This window comes from Amblyomma mixtum, chromosome 2, assembly GCF_055824585.1.
Source record: "Amblyomma mixtum isolate Tamu chromosome 2, ASM5582458v1, whole genome shotgun sequence".
In the NCBI taxonomy this organism is placed as follows: Eukaryota; Metazoa; Arthropoda; class Arachnida; order Ixodida; family Ixodidae; genus Amblyomma; species Amblyomma mixtum.
In genome coordinates, this window is record NC_143013.1 from 170,349,334 (window position 1) to 170,367,910 (window position 18,577).

The 18,577-nt window shown below is 49.3% G+C and overlaps 2 protein-coding genes across 3 annotated transcripts in view; one reads left to right on the forward strand and one right to left on the reverse strand.

The window, feature by feature from the left end:
- The window catches only part of LOC149361578 (3-alpha-hydroxysteroid sulfotransferase-like), a 167,380-nt gene that overhangs the window by 45,398 nt on the left and 103,405 nt on the right, over positions 1–18,577 (reverse strand). The window lies entirely within an intron of this gene.
- On the forward strand, positions 1,413–16,890 carry LOC149361579 (3-alpha-hydroxysteroid sulfotransferase-like). Its single transcript, XM_089567461.1, has 2 exons — positions 1,413–1,535; positions 15,898–16,890. The coding sequence occupies exons 1-2, from the start codon at positions 1,413–1,415 to the stop codon at positions 16,888–16,890; spliced, it is 1,116 nt and encodes a 371-aa protein (XP_089423587.1).

Here is an 18,577-nt window from a genome sequence, read left to right on the forward strand (position 1 = left end):
CGTTGTGCCAGAAACGCTGTCACCTGCCAAGGTGGCAGGGCGGGTGGGGACTTTAATGTAGATATAAAGAGAAGCGGGGATTTCTTACACTTATGGGGGAGAACATCCCGTTCCTCTCGCTCGTTACGGCTCCCACAGCTGTGACAACCTGGCGAAATACTTGCGCAGACCTCCTCTTTGAGAACCAGGCATTGGTGCAGCTAGTCGAGCATATATCAATCTATTTCTCTGACCACAAAGCTTCCTTCATGACAATCAAGAACTATTATGGAGTGTTTCTTGAAGAAAGAATATGTGCGAAAAGTAACAAGTTGTCTGTAATTGCACATACATGCCTTGCACGAATTCTTTGCCTCAGTCCACCGAAAAGCTGGGACAGCTGAGGAGCTGCGCTCAAATTTCGCATTAGGAAGTAACGTAATCTTCGGCAATTTTTCTGGTGCCCAATTGCACGCAGTGCCGCCTGTATAGAAGCCATCGATTCACAGTGGATACGACGATGAATAAAAAAAATATTCGCATGTACTATTTTCTTTGTTTTTTTTTCTAAAATGCTCCGAATTTCGTGAGACAGACCGACCTTGCAGCCTGTCGGTGGGCACTTCGCTAGCGGATACGTACTTTCAATGCACCTTTTTTATAGTTTCATAGGGGGGGGGGATGAGGGGAGGAAGCCTCGTTCTTTCCGGGATGGGGGATGTCGAAGGTGTCACGGGGCCCGTGAGGTGATCTCTGGTCTCTGAGTTTTTACGGTGCCTTCTTGTTTGCTATAGCCGAGTGGTGCAAGCGCAGTTGTTCGTTGTATCTAAGACGCGTGCAATTGCAGTAATACATATTTTGGCGGTAGCACCGCCCTCGTTTGTAATCACGGAGCACTTGCTATAACGACGACCGTTATAAGTTGGCCGATTGTATAGGAAACATTTAAAAACACTGCATATTCTGTGCAAAAATTCTCAGTAATTGATAACGCACTTCATTACGTCCCTTCCGGCAATAATACTGGTTTTTTGCACTACATTACGTCATATCCAGCAAAAATACTGGTTTTTCCTTCTCTGGGTAGAAGATGATGGCTCACACGTGCCGCCATGTTTTAAACGTATGGAATTTTCAGGGAGCCTGTTATGAAATTTACCATTTCACATATGCCTTCTAGTCTCTTTTGATTTTTATTTATTTATTTATTTATTTATTTATTTAACCATACTGCAGGCCAATGCTTTGGCCCTAGCAGGAGGGGCATTTCACAAACAATGCAAAGTAAGAAGGCTACAAAAACAAAACCGGATGTTCTTAAACCGGACGCGGCTTCGTTTATCACTTGTACCTCCTAGCGTGAGCATGTCGAAAGCCACCTGCCTGGAAAGGAAGTGCCGCATTTCACAACGGGCGAAGCCCCTGCAGCAGAAATGGTGTACTGCGCAGCGGCGGAAGCCGGCCATGTTCGCAGCGATGCGTCGAATCGCCCTGTCGAACAGACGCGCTCCGGCACTTGGAAGGCAAGAGGACAGAGCGCGTGTGAAGCTCAGGAGGTAAGGGCTTTCAGAATTGTTTTAAAATGAGGGCCCGCCTTGAAAACAAGCTGGATCATAGCAGATAAGGGTAAAAATTGCTGACAGCTGGGGAAATAAATATACTGATAAGAAAGGGAGGCACCTAGAAATTCCTTTACGCACTCGGTTAGTGGGCGGAAGGCTAGGAATAGCTGTGGGAAGCAGATTGTTACTTCAGCAACCACTTACATCAGATGATAATAGAAATAGAAACCTGGTGCTAGTACGAGGTTCATGTGAAAATTCGGTAATGCCATTCTAGAGCATTGACGACCGAAGAAAGATGTTTAGAAATTTGCGTATTACCTTCTCAGAGCGACGTGCTGCGATACAGCGCGTGAACAAACTTGCTGCAAGGCTGACTGGAGGAACCTTGAGCACATAAGCCTCACGAAAAGTGTATTTATCACCAATCAGGAAAGGGAGTGACCTTAAACAAATACCCCGCGGAAAAGGTGCGTTTGTCATCAATCAGGAAAAGGATCGAGGAAGGAGGCACAATCTCTTGAGGAGGATTCCCTGTGTTGAGGGAAGTAGAATGTTTAGAGAACCTGAGCGATATTGATATCAATTCATTTGCTTTAACTCGGGGTTGAAGGCCTCCCAGGGGATCAAATAAGGGAAAAAATGCCCGGGGGCCCATACAAGGTAGCAGTCGTCACAGTATAAATTACAGTGCGAGTTCACGTGCTCAATGAAAATTCTTAAGAAATCTAGACTACAATAAATTAACGAAACAATAGTTCAAGAAAACTCCAAGTAATAAGCGTTGTGCCAGAGTTCACAATGAATATTGAAAAACATTGTACGTTTGTTCACAGATTTCATGTACATGTCTGACTCTTATCACAATAAATAGGTTAAAAAACAATTCCGCCGCCGCGGTGGATCAGTGGTTATGGTGCTTGGCGCCTGACCCGAAAGACGCGGGTTCGATCCCGGCCTCAGCGGCTAGAATTTCTTGGGAGGAGAAATTCTAAAGGCCCGTGTACTGTGCGATGTGAGTGCAAGTTAAAGAACCCCAGGGGGTCGAAATTTCCAGAGCCCTTCACTACGGCATCCCTCATAGCCTTAGTCGCTTTGGGACGTTAAACGCCATAAACCAAGGCAACCAAAACAATTCCTTTGTATTGAAGGTCTCAGAGTGTTTTTCCTTCTTTTCATAATCAGTCACAACATACGGAAGCAGATGTTGCAGGGATTGAGAGAGATAATCGCATCGTCTTTGATACAGGCCACTTATCACAGCTAAGACAGCGAGCGTCGCTTTTTTTTTTTGCTTGAATGTGCGGAACTCTTGAAAAACGTTTGAAAGGCGTAGTTTTCAAAAAAGAAAAAGTACATAGGGCGAAAATTCATATAATGCTTGGGTTTTGTTATTTTATACTCGAGAAACAATTATTTTATGGGATAGTAGTGCGATAGATTAGCAATATTACGAGAAGACTTTTTTGTAGAAGGAAAATTACGGTAATATTGCTGATCTTTGGTGTTCGCCTCAACAAGTCAGCAGTAATTTAAAAGCGATTAGAATTATGCGCGGTAAATGTTAACTTTCACTTTTTTCAGGGAACTAATAGCGGCGCCTGGCAAGTGCACTCCTCGGCTGATGATGATGATTTATGCAATGAATTGATGTGTTGTGTACATGTCATATCAGCGGGAAATGTCACTTCTGGGGGCCTATATTCGTTAACAGTGTCAATAGCAAGAATACCGTGTTTTAATTAAGGACGTTACACAGGGTGTTTCACGTAACTTAAACCAAGGATTAAAAAAAAAAAAGCGGTGAACCGCGGCCCGCGGAAACCAACGATACATTGTTCGCCATCATGTGGTGCTCCTCAGATTATTTTTTTATTGCGCTTACTTAGTTAAGTGACTAAGGTGAATTATTCAAATTTTCAAATATTCATTTTAGTGCCAGGACCGTTACGTTAGGTTTTACAGAAGGTTTATAAACAACCGATCCAGTTTTTTGTAGCATCGTATCTCGAACGCGGTCCTTTTTTCCGGCATCTAAAGAAAGCCCGCGAAATATGAAAAATACCACGTGACTACGGTCGTGCGCAAACAAATTGCAGCGCGCTCAACGGGGTTTCGAGCAAACAGAGCGTGCCCGCTGACAGTGGCGAAGTGAACGGCCGCCGCACCGCTGTGGAGAACAACATTACTAGATTACCGGGGCAGTTTGAAAACTCCGCTGCACTTCGCCGGCCAAACGTGGTCCCATTCGGCTCCCTTTTGTGAGGTGGCGCTTTGGACGCTGTTGGCCCGCTCCGACCGGTTTCTCGTCACACGAACTATCGCTATGAGACGAGCACGCCGTGTTTCACGACACTTTACGCCAGTAATTCCTGTTTAACGAAGATATTTCCAAGACAGTGCACAGATATTATTCTGAATGGGCAACGACAGTGGCTTTAAGGCTGCGCGAACGGTCCTGGGCGGCAGACGTACAGTCGGTATATCTGAATCATTAGCTATTTGGATGAGAAATCTGGTTCTTGGTCGGGTATAGTTTTTTTGTTTCATTTACTTCCCTACAAACTAAATGTCTCTTTTCTTACGGCGAGCCACGACACGGTAAATGAGTCGCATGTTGCCGAAAATATCGAAACCTATGGCCAAATACCATCGATTTGAAGCAAGACAGTCAACGATGCATACATGCTTTTTAAAGGGAGATGCAGGACTACCACCATGAAACTTCGACGTTATTAAGGTCATAAAACACGAAAAAAAATGACGGTAATAGCGCAGGTCAGATTCAAAGCAGTTTATTCAATTCATATAGGGAAAAAAAACATGTACATCTCAATGGGATCCAATTTTAATAGGCCGAACAGTTACAAGAGACGTGCTTTTACAAGAGACAAGATGCATGCTAGAGAAAAAGTGCATTCTTGTAGCAATAACAAAATTAAGATCTGACAAGTGAATGCCGACACGTGCTCAGCACAACCCAAGCGAGCAAGGCTGCACTTCTCTAGCTCTTCCAGCACTTTCCAGAAAATGTTTGCAGCATTGGCGATGGTCACTGTGAATTGCGGTCGCAAATTACGAAGAACGCTTATCTTGCCTTGGTTGGGCAGGTGGACAGCTCAGCCGCACCGACTCACGGACGCATAGCTCGGGTGCACCAACGCTGCTGCACTTCTATGTTGAGTTGCAGCCGCAGCCAGCTCCGCACAAGCTGCGTCGCTCGAAACGCACTTAAATGTGGCAAGGACACAGAGGAGCAGCGATCAACTTGCGGCGCAGTTTAACCCAACAAAGAAACGCCTGGCACAATAGCGCTTCGCTGTAGTCTTCGCTGATGTGGTCAGCGCGGCTACTGTATCGAGAAGCCGGTCAAACAGCGACGAGAGCGCCCCCGCTCGGCAGTACAGGCAAGGGCGACATACGCGGCGTCGGAGTTTGCACACTGAAAAAGTATTCTAGTAACGTTGGTGGAAAGTGCTGACGCACTGACGAGACACAGCTAAGAGCGGTTTTCATGCATGCTTTCCTGTTTGTTTGGATTTTATAGAGTGGTATGAGTACTGCAGGGATCTATGAATGTTCAGAGAGTGACCAATTCTGCATATATGGGCATTTCACCAATTATCGTTAAGGCGTGAAACTTTTAAGGCTGAGATTATGTGTCCCCTTAGCGTCTCACATAGCAACTCAGGATAGTGGAGGGCTGCGCAAAATTTCGGCCACGTGGGATTTTTTACGTGCACTAATATCGCGCAGTACACGGGCCTCTTGCGTTTCACTTCCATCGAAATGCGATCGCAGTGGCCGAAATCGAACCCGCGATTTCGTGTCACCAGCCGAGCGCCACAATTTCTGTCGTAGGCGGTTGTCTATTTTCATAAACACATGTTATGGGACACTCACGTTAACAGCATTGTTTCTCTAATTGCCAAAAGCGTCGGCTTACTAGAGAAATTCAAATATTTTCTACCGTGAACAGAAGTTTATTTGGACCTTGAAGCATAAAAGGGAAAGACGTCCCTCTACAAAACAGAAGAAACACTACGGCGATTGATGTCTCCCGATGCAACACACATACATACACTCAAAAGCAACGCAAGTGTCCGATACACAGTGTCCAAAGTAAAAGGTTCAGGAGGGTCCAAACGCGCGGGGGAAGCATGCGGGAGGATGACCGCGCACCAATTTCGCGCACAAACTTCACGCACAACACTGGCGTGCAACACTTAGTATAGCCGGTGGTGGTGGTGAAAAGCATTTATTTAGTAACTTACAGAGAGGTGCTCAGGGAGAGGCCCCTAATAGGTGTCACCCCTTACAATACTAGGCGGAGTTCCTCATTCCGAGATCCCATTGGTCGAGACCGCTACACAAGCCGCCGAACCAGGGCCTGTTGGGCCGATAGTTCGAGGCAGCTGAGCAGGGCCGCCTCCCAGTCCTCTCGTGTAGGGGAAGGGGCGATTGGGGTTAGAGAAGGATTTTCTCTGCATGCCCAAACAATGTGGAAGGTGTCAGCCACCACCCCACAGAATGAGCAGCGGCCGTCAAAAGAAGGATTTAAGTGCTTGAGAACCGCCGGGCACAGCAGGGTCTTTTCATAGGAACTGGGTATCGCCGGTGTTAGGCACGACAGTGCTCAGTAATTTTTTTTATAGAAAGGAGAGGGCTGTGATCTGGGTTAAGCTCCTCCCAGGGGACGCCTGGTGCCCGGTGAGTGAGTGCGCGGGCTGCCTCATGGGCGGCTTCGTTACCTGGCATGCCTTGGTGGCCGGGGACCCATATGATTGAGCGATGAGTTGGATCGCCGTCGCGAGTACTGCGGTGTAAAATTTGGTGAGCGAGTGGAGTGATCCAACCGAACTCAAAGTTACGACAGGCTCCGCGAGAGTCTGTGAGGATGAATTTAGAGTCGGGATGGGAGGCTGCGAGGGCGATCGCCACCTCCTCCGCATGCGTTGGGTTGGGCGCTCTGAACGAGAGGCCGTCCACCTGCTTTCCCTCGTGTATGACTGCAGCCGTGTACCATTCCCCCCTGGAGCTGTAGGGTCCGGCAATGTCTACGTAGAAGACGTGTTTCTTTGAGCCGTAGTGGCGGTGCAGGGCATTCGCCCGCGCCTGGCGCCGGCCATTATGGTCCTCCTTGTTCATCTTAGTCGGAAGGGGTCGAACGTGGAGGGCGCTTCTCCACAGTTCTGGCACTAGAACCCGTTCCATGGTATGGTGATCATGTCTGATATGTAACCGGTCCAAGAGGCGGCGACCGGACACGGTCTGGGCGAGACATGTGTATTGGTTAACAAGATGCGCCTCGCGGAGTTCTCGATAGGTGTTCACCACCCCCAACGCGAGGAGTCGCGCGTTGGAAGTGGATATCGGGAGGTCGAGGGCTCTCTTGAAAATTTTGCGGAGTACAATCTCCAAGTGATCTTCGTCATGTTTCCGTAAGCGGAGGTAAGGAGTCGAGTACAGTGCTCGACTCGTTGCGAAGGCACGTGCGAGCCGCATCGCATCCTTACTTCGCAACCCTCCTCGCTTGTTGGAAACGCGGCGAACCATCCGGCCCACCTGGTCGCCGACTTTGCGGAGTTTGGCAAGAGTTGTGTCTGCCTTACGATGTTGATCAATGAAGAGACCGAGTATTCGTAGCTCCTTCGCTTCACGGATGGGGACGCTTGCGAGAGAAAGCTGAACGGAGATTTTGCATTTCGGAGAAAATCGAATATGCACAATTTAAGACTTGGACGGGGAGCACTGGAGGCTGCAGTACGTGGCATAGTGGTCAACTATGCTCGCCGCTGCTTGCAGGCATTCCTCCATCTCTCCTATGTTTCCCGTAGTGGCCCAGATGGTGATGTCATCGGCGTACAGCGCATGCTGAACACCGCCGACAGCCGCCAGCTGTGCCGGGAGATACATCATAGCAATGTTAAAGAGAAGCGGGGACAACACAGCGCCTTGTGGTGTGCCCCGCGTTCCCATCTCAAACGGGGCGCACTCGGTCTCTTGTATACGTATATAGGCCAAGCGGTCTGTTAGGAAATCTTTGATGTAATTGAATGTACGAGGACCACAGTTGGTCTCGCTAACGTGCTTTAGTATGACGCCGTGTTTAACATTGTCAAACGCACCCTTGAGATCGAGTGCAAGGACTATTTTGTCGTTGTGTGGGTGTTCTATTGGTTCGAGAACCTCGTGATGAAGCTGTAAAAGGATGTCTTGTGCGGACGTACTGGGTAGCAAACCGAACATGGTGTCGTGAATGGAGTTCTTGCTCTCGAGATATTCTGAGAGGCGGTCACGGACCATCGTTTCCATCAGTTTACTACGCATGAAGTGAGGGAGATGGGCCGGAGGTTGTCGGTGTTTACCGGTTTCCCCGCCTTTGGGATAAAGGTTACCAATGATGTCTTCCAATCCGGTGGCAACGAAGTGTCCCCGGTCCAAATGGCGTTAATATATTCGAGTAGGGTTTCGTATGCCCGATCAGGAAGGTTCGCCAATAATTTGACTGTGACCTTATCCCTTCCGGGCGCCGTCTCCCTGCGCATTTTGACAAGAGCCGCGCGACGGTCGTGAAGCTGGAAAAGTTGATCCAGTTCCGGATTATCGCAGCCTGCATACAAATAATCCTGCCCGCGCGGGTCTTGATCCTGATTGAGGTATTGTGAGCGCAAGGTGTTCGCTAGCTGCTTCGTGTTTCCTTGAAAGTTGTGTATCGCGCGATTGATGTGTTTCTGGGTCTCCGAGCGTGTTTGTGTGGGGTCTATGAGACTCCTGAAGAGCCGCCAAGTGTTGCGGCTGGACATGTGTCTTTCTGCGCTGTTGCATCGATCTACCCAGTTAGTGTCTGCGAGCTGGGCAGCATACTCGGCAGCTTGCTGGGTGAGGTCAGAGATTCGAGCGCGGAGTTTACGGTTGTGTTTCTGCCGCCGCCATTGCTTAGTGAGGCTGCGGCGAGCTTCCGAGAGGTGCATTAGGTGGTTATCCACGTCAGGTGCACGCTCCGTAAGCTGGAAATGCTTTTCGTGTGAACAGAGTGTTTGCATGAGTCCGTGTGCCCAAGTGGAGTAGTCCTGTTCCATGAGAGAAGTTACCCTACACGTGTTGGGTGGACCGGGTCGGTTAGAAGACTGATGCCCAGCGTAGATATAAGTTCCGCAACTTACGACCACGCGTCTCTTCCTTGCAATAACCCCACATGAGACAGGGCGCGTTAAAATCGCCCACTATCATGAGGGGGTAGCGACCCGCGATCCTTAGCGCTCCGCTAAAGATGTTAGAAAAAGTGATGTTTTTGAGTTTCGGGGGGCAGTAGATATTAAGTATGTGTGCGGGGCTATCTGTTCGCCGCAGGGGGAGGTACAGAGACCATCACGTACGAATATTTCAGATTCAAGTCGATGTCAACCTCCTGCGCTGTGTAACCCTTATGGACTAGGATACAGGTGAATGGGTCTCGTTGAAAAGTATTATAGCCCGTGAGCTTACCCGCATCCCCGGTTTCTTGCAACGCAAGGACTGCGGCGGGGTGTTCGAGGTTGTCAATGTACTCCCTTAAAAGGGCGCGTTTGGTCCTGTTTTTGAAACCCCGACAATTCCATTGCAGAAGGGAAAAAGCTTGCTGTCTTAACGGGCGGCGCCCTTTAGGGTGTTGGTTGGGAGGGGACGCAGCCATGTTGATTTGAAGGGAGACTGCCTTGGAGAGGCGGCACAGGTTCCGTCACCTGCGGCTGGATCGGTTCCGGCTCTTCCGAGGGTTCGGTTAGATCCATGGGGCGGTTGAATATTGACGGGCGGTTTGCGTCTTTCAAGGGCCCCATTCGGCGTAGAAGCCTGGGGTTTGACTCCAGCCACTTCTTAATATTGGCCGCCACGGTGGCCGTAGCCGTGGCCGTGACTGACTTGGACAGGTTTTCTTGAATTTGGCCGAAATTTGACATCTGAGTCGCTAATGCGGCAAGGGCGTTCTCGAGGGCGGTGAAACGCTCGTCAGAGCTAGATGGTGTCGGGTCCACCGGTACTTGTTGCATCGGTTCCGGAGCTACCTGGGCAATAGGCGGGGAGGACCGAACCGTTTCTAGCGCATGAATTTTGGCCTGGAGTTGAGCATTTTGAGTCCGGAGAGTCTCGAGCTCACGGCGGAGGTCCGCAACCCCAGAGTTAAGGGGGGGGGGGGGAGGGAGGAGGAGGAAGGGTAGGTGGGGAAGAAGGTAGGGGAGTGCGGGGGGGCGGAGGAGGCCCGTCTCGGCTGCCTACCTTTGGCTGTGATGTCTTCTTTGGTGTGCCAAGCGGACGGCCCTCGAGAGGCGGAAAATCCCCGTTCTGGAATACGGGTGCGCCTGGATCACGTGACGACTTTTGGCTTGTTGATTGAGGAGACTTCGAGGCACGCCCGGGCAACGCGCCCACCGGTGGCGCTGGTCCGGATGTGCCTTGCACCAGCTAGTTGCCAGGCGGGGGAAATTTTGAAGTGGTGTCAGTTCCCTGGGGCACTGCACACTGACGTTGCTTTCGTTGACCGGTTGGGTTTCCTGGTCGTTGCAGCCGCCGAAATTTTGCTTTGCAGTCTTGCGAGCCCGTAAGGTGGCCGCCACCGCAGACGATGCAGGAAGGAGTGCATTCGTGGGTCTCCAAGTTGCCGTCTTCGAGGACTGCGACCGTTTGGGCGCAGGGTCCACAGCGATTGCTTTGAGGATCCGGGCATAAGTCCACACGGTGGCCGATGGTGCCGCATCGGAAACACGCGGGAATAGTCCGCTTGTATTCGCGTACCAAGGTCACCACACTGTTATAGTGCACGTAACGTGGCACTTTATGGCCCACGAAGGTGAGCAGGGAAATCGTCGACTTCCCCAGCTTGCTGATGAAGGCTATCGCTGCTCCGCGCCACTGGACTTTCGATTTCAGGGTTGTAGAAGTTTCCTGCTCATGGACGGTAATGATCCGCCTGCAGACTTCACCGTTGACTTTGGCGTGACCGACCATCGGGATGAAGCCTTTGGAAGCTTGCAGAGTAAATTCACGAGCGAGCGCGTTCGCCGCATTCACGTCTTGAGTGGTGGCGATAACGATATTCTGGTCCCAGATGGGCCAGATACTAAGAGTGTCCACCGAGGAGGCATTATCATAGGCGGAGAGCAAAGCACCAAGCTCACCGTTCTCAGAACCGTCTTCAGGGAGACCGTCATTCTGGGCTTGATGACGATCGTGAAGTCTTCTTTGCGGAGTCGAGGCATAGCGGTAGGCCGCCATATCGTCGATCCCGCTGTTTGCGAGAGCTGATGGTTGGAACTTGAAGTATTTGGATGCACAGAAGCAGGGGCACTCACGGAGGGTCCGTTCCCTGCCGAGGTGTTCAGGCGCTGCTGGCGTTTGCGAAGTGCCACCAACAAGAAGAGGCCTTCATCCACGATCTCCTGCGTCGGAGTGGAGGTTTCAGGAGAAGACGTGGCTTCTGCGACGACTTCTGGCCACGCCATAGTCTCGGGATCGTACCCGTAGCGAGCGGAGGCCGCCATGGCGTCCGCGGAGAACGCTGGAGACCGGCTGCTTGGCTTTAGGCCTAGCTAGGCCTCCCATTGGATGAAGACATAAATGGGCCTAAAAGGCCCAAAAGTTGGCCCACCCGGTCGATAGCGATGTCTTCGGGTGCCGGGTGATGTTAACCGTCGAGTACAAGCAAAATTTTCGCGGTCGTAGGGAATTTTTCGGTAATCCGGACGAAAATTGCCGGAGCCGAAATGAGGCGCGTCCGCTCGAGACGCGGCCGGCGATCGCTCACTCTAGTATGGCCGGAGCCGCACTGTCACACGGCCCCTGCTTGCGACGATGAAGCGGGTGCTCCATCGTCGCAGGAACTCTTTTTCCGGCAGCGTCACCCTGTCCAAGCACGCGTGCTCGCACCGCTGCAACATCGGGAACATGGCTCGCTGGGGCGGGCCTGTAAGGAAGCGGGGCCTCTCTGGCGCCACAAAACAAAGGCGCCTACACACAGTAATAGCCGCACAAGCGTATCGCGCGGCCTTGTGCGGGCGTCGAGAGAAACAAAAAACATACGCGACAGAAGTCGCCAGAACGTTTTTGCCACTACACACTCAAACATGGCGTGCTCGAGACATCGCGAAGAGGGTGCGATGCCACACGCTGCGACGCGGACTCTCGTAGGCAAGACCGTGCAGCCTCGCAGCCAGCCGAAGACGCGGACGTCTGGTGGAAGCGTGTGAGACGTCAAGTCTCGCCACCGCACCCGCACGCTCCGCTCTAGCTGTTCAGGTGTAGCCACCTGGATGGCAAGGAGCTCGCAAATGCGGGAGGCCTGCGTCTGAGAGACCTCGACCTCGGGCAGGGTAGCGGTGAGAGACTCGGCCGTCCGACAGACATACCGGAAGAGCCTCGGCTGCTGTTCGGCTGAAGGACCTACAAGGTGACCAAAAAATAGGCGCCGCGACGTCCCGAGTAGGTAGGCGAGAAGACCTCTCCCTGGGTAGTCAGTGGCGTAGACCAGGTCGTGGACGCCTCGGACAGCGAGCTCGCTGCACATTGTGCGCAGGTCGGGCAGGCTAAACCCGCCCATGCGCGTGGGAAGGCGGAGGAGCGCGCGAGCGTTGGTCTCCGTCTTTCCCGCCCAGAAAAAACTGGCACAAAATGTTGCCAAGCGACGCGTTAAAGTGCGGGGCGGGCACGCGACGCGAGCGATATAATAGAGCTTCGCACATACGGAAGATCTGATGATAAATGCCCGCTCCGACAGCGACAGGCGAAAACGCGCTGCTACTACCAGACGCTGCTCTGCGGTCGCTCTCAACTGTCCTCGTTTCGCGGGCTACCTCCCCTGAGGAGAGGAACGCTACTCCTAGGACCTTAACCGCCGAGGCCCACTCTACATCGCCAAGCAGATCTGACGAAAAAGCACCGAAGCGCAAGGCTTGGCTCTTGCCCCTGTTAAGCAGGGCACCGGACAGCTCGCTGTAATTCGAAAAAAGCCGTAAGAACGCTACGTAACTGTCCTCGTCCCACAAAAACAGGGACACTACCTCATTTAAGTTACTTTTGTTCAAATGATTGTTTCAGTCACATGTAAACTATTGCTTCTTTGCATGGGGAAGCGCAACATTTACGAATTTCCAACAGATTAACATGCTACAAACAAAAGCATTAGCCCTTATCGCACGGGTACATCCTTGCGTACACACTAGAAGCCTGTTTATGCAATTCAAAGTACTTTCTGTGCATAGGCTCTACTCTTATATCTTAGCCAAAAGATATAAACAGGATGTCCAAAACAATGAGGTCCTCATTCACACCATATCAAATCTAAGTTTAAGAAAAGGTAGATCGACATCGCGGCCACCTGAAATTTGGAAAATTCCATTCATGCGCACAACAATCAGCCGTCAAATGCTCGAATATTCACTTCCAACCTTGTTAAGTTACCTCCATAAACACGATATAAATATCGAAAGTGTTAGCACCTAAACTCTGCTGAATTTTTTTTACAGAAGAGTGTTATGCCCGCTATGAATTCTATAATGATGCTTTTTTTCTTTCAAGTGTATTATGCTAATCTTGATATGAAGAAGATATCTTATTGTCGTGCAAAATAAGACTTTGATATAGAATGCGGCCAAATAATTTTTCTTTTCAGCCAAGGAAATCTGGATTCACTTGCTGTGTCTGTATGCTCTCTTAATTATGCTGCTAGATCGGAAAGGGGCGAAGTGGGTGAGGGAACGAACGCGGGTTAATGACATCTTAGTTGAAATCAAGAGGAGGAAGAAATGGGCTTGAGCAGGGCATGTAATGCGAAGGCAAGATAACCGCTGGTCCTTAAGGGTAACGGAGTGGATTTCAAGAGAAGGCAAACGTAGCAGGGGACGGCAGAAAGTTAAGTGGGCGGATGAGATTAAGAAGTTTGCAGGGATACAGTGGCCGCAACGGACTAAGGACCGGGTTAATTGGAGAGACATGGGAGAGGCCTTTGCCCTGCAGTGGGTCTAGTCGGGCTGATGATGATGATGATGATGATGATATGTAAATGTGCAACTGCTGTATGCCTTGTAAATGGGGGCTCGAACCACGTCAAGTGATATGTTTTTCCTTTTCTTCGAGCCCCTTCCCGCCTCGACGGAATAAAGTTCAATTTCAATTTTAATCTCGTTAGGTGAGAGAAGGCACAGGATTCACAATAAAAAATTTTTATTACCCAGAGGCGCTGGACACGACTGTTTTTTCTTCATGGCAGCCGTTTCCCTGGCCTTGCTTTCTGATTTCTACAGTAGTTACGTCCGGATGCTCCTTGCGACGAATCTATGTTTGCTGCTTTACTACTTCGGGGTTGCGTGTTGCTGCGAGGCCTTTCGGCGGTGCGAGATCGACCTATAGTTGAAGCCTGTCGCTTAGTGGGACATCTTGTGGACAAACAACAGCCTTTCGCGGATTAGTTCGTCTTTCAGCGCTCCATAGTCGCATTTATCCGCCATTTTAAAAAGGTCTGTCACAAAAGCTTGTACAGTTCAGTCTGGCTCTTGCTTGTGCGAGTTGAACATCCCTCGGTAGTAGACCACATTCGTTCCCGGAGTGAAGTGTTTTTCGTAAGAGCTCACCACTTGGCCGTACGATGCCGTCTGGTCGTCTGTGAACTTCAGAGAGATCAGCACATCCTCCGAGCGCTAACTTGGGCTAGAAGTTAGCGCTCGTGTGTGTCCTTGCTTGTCTTGCTCAGTTTCTGCGCTATTTTTGTTTGACATGTGTTACCAACAAGCCCAAACTGCCACCTTAAAAGAGATTCCACCACTTGCCACGTGGTGTCGCCCTGATCCGTGGCCGATAGTCCACGTCAGCCTCAGAGACAGCGTGACAGCTTGCATGACTGTACTGAATCGAAGAGCTAAGTCGTTGACGAAACTACTTTCAGCTGTGACCAAACGCACATCCGACTGTTATGCAGATATCGTCAGTGCAGAATACGACAGGAGATTTTGAGTCGACAATTTTTATTTTTAGCTTTCTTCATGGCTTCTGTGACTCCACTGCGGCGTGTTTCCTGAGCACTTTAGTGCCTGCTGTTCTCTAATATTTTGTGGCGCTTGGAGTGAGAATTCTTCTACTCTAACTGGATATAACTTCGTGTGCGCGCGTTAGGTACACATGGCTCCTTTTGGCCTGCATTTCAGTGGCCATTTAAACAGAAAGCAACACTTAGTAACTGTGCTGTACGTTTTTTTTTATTCTTTCTGAGTGCTTGTCTATTCGCTGAAATGTGGTGAATAGTTTTTAAGAACTGTGACGCCATTCTTTAAAATTTGGTTTACACGCCTAGATGTCTCATTATCTTATGCAGTGATGGCTCATGTATCAAGTACAACACAGTTGAGGGCTACTTAAACGAAAATTTGCCCGACGTAGAAGCTTCTGGCAATATCTTTAGTTTTCGACTCATCTTTTTGAAGCAGCAGTCATTTGGGGCGAACCTTTTTTTTTCATTCCTTGACATCCCATTGCTGTTCTAAGCTTTCCGGTTTTACGTACTGACTATAAGAAGGTGTTTACGAGCTCTATACCATTGGTGATTTCAACAACATTGTAGTTGCAGGCGCTGATCGATAGGAGTTTTGTTCATGGAAGTGAGCGGCACCAGTGTGGTACATTACACAGTGGTAGTCTGATAAAATCACTGTTAGAAAAGGCAGCACCAGGCACGCAGCCCTGCTTGATTATCAGATGGAGTGAACCTCGGTACTAAGCGTTGAACTCTGAGGGTCTGCAGTCTTGTACTTCGTAGGCAAATGAATATGATTCGTATATCTTATAAAAGACTTACAGGGTTTTAACAGGTACAAAAAAAAGGATTGCTATGTTTCTTCATGACCCAAGTTTCTAAATGTTATGCGTATCTCTTGTGGCAGCAATTATTTTCAGATATTGCTTACTTGGTTGTTCCTCACTCCCAATAATCTTTACACCCAGAACTGATTCTGCCAGCTTCAGGAAATTAAGGAAGTCGGACAGCCCACATCGTTAAGCTGAGCGATCTATGTTGAAGAGCTAAAATTCTAGAATAAGATTTTCGCGAGGTGCTGGCCAGAAGACAAAATTGATCCGAAGAGAACAGCGTAGAGTCTTATTTTTAATTTCTGCTTCGGGAAGAAACTACGAAATATTAGCTAAAATTGTTCTATCAAGCCTCACACCATAGCAGACAAAACATTCACTGGGTCATATTCTACTTCTGTGTATCGTGTTCAAAGATCGCGGAAGGAGAACTGAAGCCGTTATTGACTATGACTTTTGAAATACTGCAATAAACTGGCGGCACAACTCCCGCGTATTTTTCACATTATCATTTCTTGTTTTACAGGAGAGTAAGAAAGACATGGGCGCCAAAAGACCGCATTTCCAACTAATTGACGGGGTTCCCAGAGGACCCAACCTAAATCCTCAAGTGTTCAGGGAAAGCCTCAAGTTCCGCGCCTGCAGCGGCGACGTACTCCAGTCGACGTACCCAAAGTGTGGGACGAAGTGGGTTCAGTACATCACGCAACTAATCCTGCGGGAAGGTGAGCCGATCCAGAACTACGAAGACTACTTTGGCAACATGCGGTCCGTCGAATACACCAACGACCAAGAGTGGCATGCGAAGTTGCCTCTGCGAACATTCATCACGCACCAGCCCTTGCGCCGAGAGACCATGGACACGGAGGCGAAGTACGTGTACATCGCTCGCAACCCGTGGGACGTGTGTCTGTCCTTCTTCGACATGGTCAGGGATCTGAGTGTGTACCGCTTTCAGGATGGCACTTTCGACGATTTCGTGGACGGCTTTCTAGCGGGAGACTTTGGCTTTGGCAGCTACTTTGAACACGTGGCCTCGGGATACGCCGTGAAGGACGACCAGAATGTGTTTTTCGCCACCTACGAAGAGCTGAAGAAGGACACTCGCGGCACTGTGTTGCGATTGGCGCACTTTCTGGGAGAACGATACAGTAGGAAGTTAGAAGACGAGAGCAACGGATTGCTCGACACACTACTGGAAAGGAGCGCTCCTCAACAGATGAGGAATGTTATGGTAGTGCGTATGCAGGACGGAAATAACACTGGTTGGTACGCGCAGGCGAAGGTTAACAACCTGACTAGCAGGAGGGGTTACCACGGGGATGGGGCCAAGTACACCGTTGTCAATAGTGCCAGAGTGGGCGGTTGGAAAGAAGCCTACACCCCTGAACAACTGGTACGTATGGAGAGGAAGATTCAGGAGGAAGGCGAGACTGCTTCCTTCATGTCGCTGTGGAAAGAGATGAGAGAAGAAGCTGTTGAACTTTCAAATAACTGTAGTACGACAGTAGGCTGTTAGCTTCCACCGGACATTATTTCAAGCGGCGAGAAAAATGTTACCGTGTTACGATTCTACTGGACTAAAGAGTAGCCGCACGTGTTGAGTCAGTTAATAAGAGGAATATTAAGATTGTCAACGAATTTAAGCATTAGCACGGCGGTGCGTTTAGCAGGGTATACTAGGTGCAGTTGACTGAAAATTAGCTGCCACAAAATAAACCGCTTTACAGGACCAATACAATTCTTCTAAGGGGTCAGTACAATGAAAAAGCAGGGATTCAGCACAGAACCATCAAGCTAAGTCTGTCTATCTTCAGTTCATTGAAAGGCAACAAAGAGCAAGCATATATTTTTAACACAGCACCGACTGCGCACACTTCTCTGACTTTTGGAGTGACCAACGAAATGGAGTAGACCGACCGCCACCCTCAATGTCAGAAATTAGAAAACAAAACAGTGCCCTTTTTTTTGCGCGGGAGATGGAAGTGTCTCTCTCATAATCGTTCATTTCTGACAAATGAGGTACGCTTAGTGCACCGGCCCTGCGGTTAAACAACTAGGCCCTGCGGCTAAACAAAATGCCAAAGCATTTGTACAGTTTAATACAAATGCCTGTACGACAGAGGAGTGCAAGACGTGAGTGCGGCTGTCCAGACAACGAGTTGGTTTCCCGGAGAAGGACGCTGACGCACCGTTCACGCCCTCCTGGGCACGTCTTACAAGAACTCTTCAGACGAGAATAGACTCGCCAGCAGCACCGGAAGTATAGCATACTTTACGTTCTCTGTTCAGTCTTTGTGCTCTACCCGAGGATAAAATCTTACTGTGCGTGCAAAGGCGAACTTTGGCCGCGTTTGAACTAAATTTCTTGCATGCTTTGGCGAATAAAGTTCTTGTTAAATACACTTCGTTGATTTCCATTAGTTTCTCGCACGCTTATGAGGCCACCTAGCAGCGTATTTCTAGAAACATGTGGTCTGACAGACAATTTAGGGATGTGGTATATTTTTGCAGCAGTGCCTGAGACTTTTGCTTCCTTCCAGGAAAGAAAAAAAACAATAGAGCTACCACCGTCCCATTCTATTAAAGGGTCTGGTCTAAAGCTCTCCAAAGTCTAAAGCTCATATCGAAGCCGCATGAACAGCCTACAGTCTCCGTCATCGGTCGATAACATTTTTGTTTGGACTATCGGGGAATGGGGAAGATTTTCCTTATAAGTTACTGATGCCCAAACTGTGGCTAATGTATCGGAGCGATGATCTTATACAGCCTTCGCTATAAACAAAAAGAAAGACCATGCTCTCTCTGCCTACACGAGTTCCGTTTTTCCAGTACTCTCTCTGCAGCCGCTGAAAGAAGTGCTTTGCAATAACCGCTGTTATAAATTAAGCCCTCTGTCATATCAAACAGTGAGGATGTGTGAGGAAAAATGCACATCTTAGTGATATAGAGCGGCCCCATGGTGTTTTTTTTTTCTGATGAACAAAGGAAGGCTGCAATATTCTAGTCAGGTGTGGATTCAAGTGTCAGTTAAACTACTCTTTACATTAGACCGCCCGCCAGTTGAACGTCCTAACTCGCTGTGGGCAGTTAGGAGGCATTTTTGAAACTATGCCACCAGAATGAGGGCAGTCTGAACGTGCAAAGCGCTTCGTGATGAGCGTGAAAATGACCCCAGTTGCTTTGCTGCGTTGCTGAGCAAATTC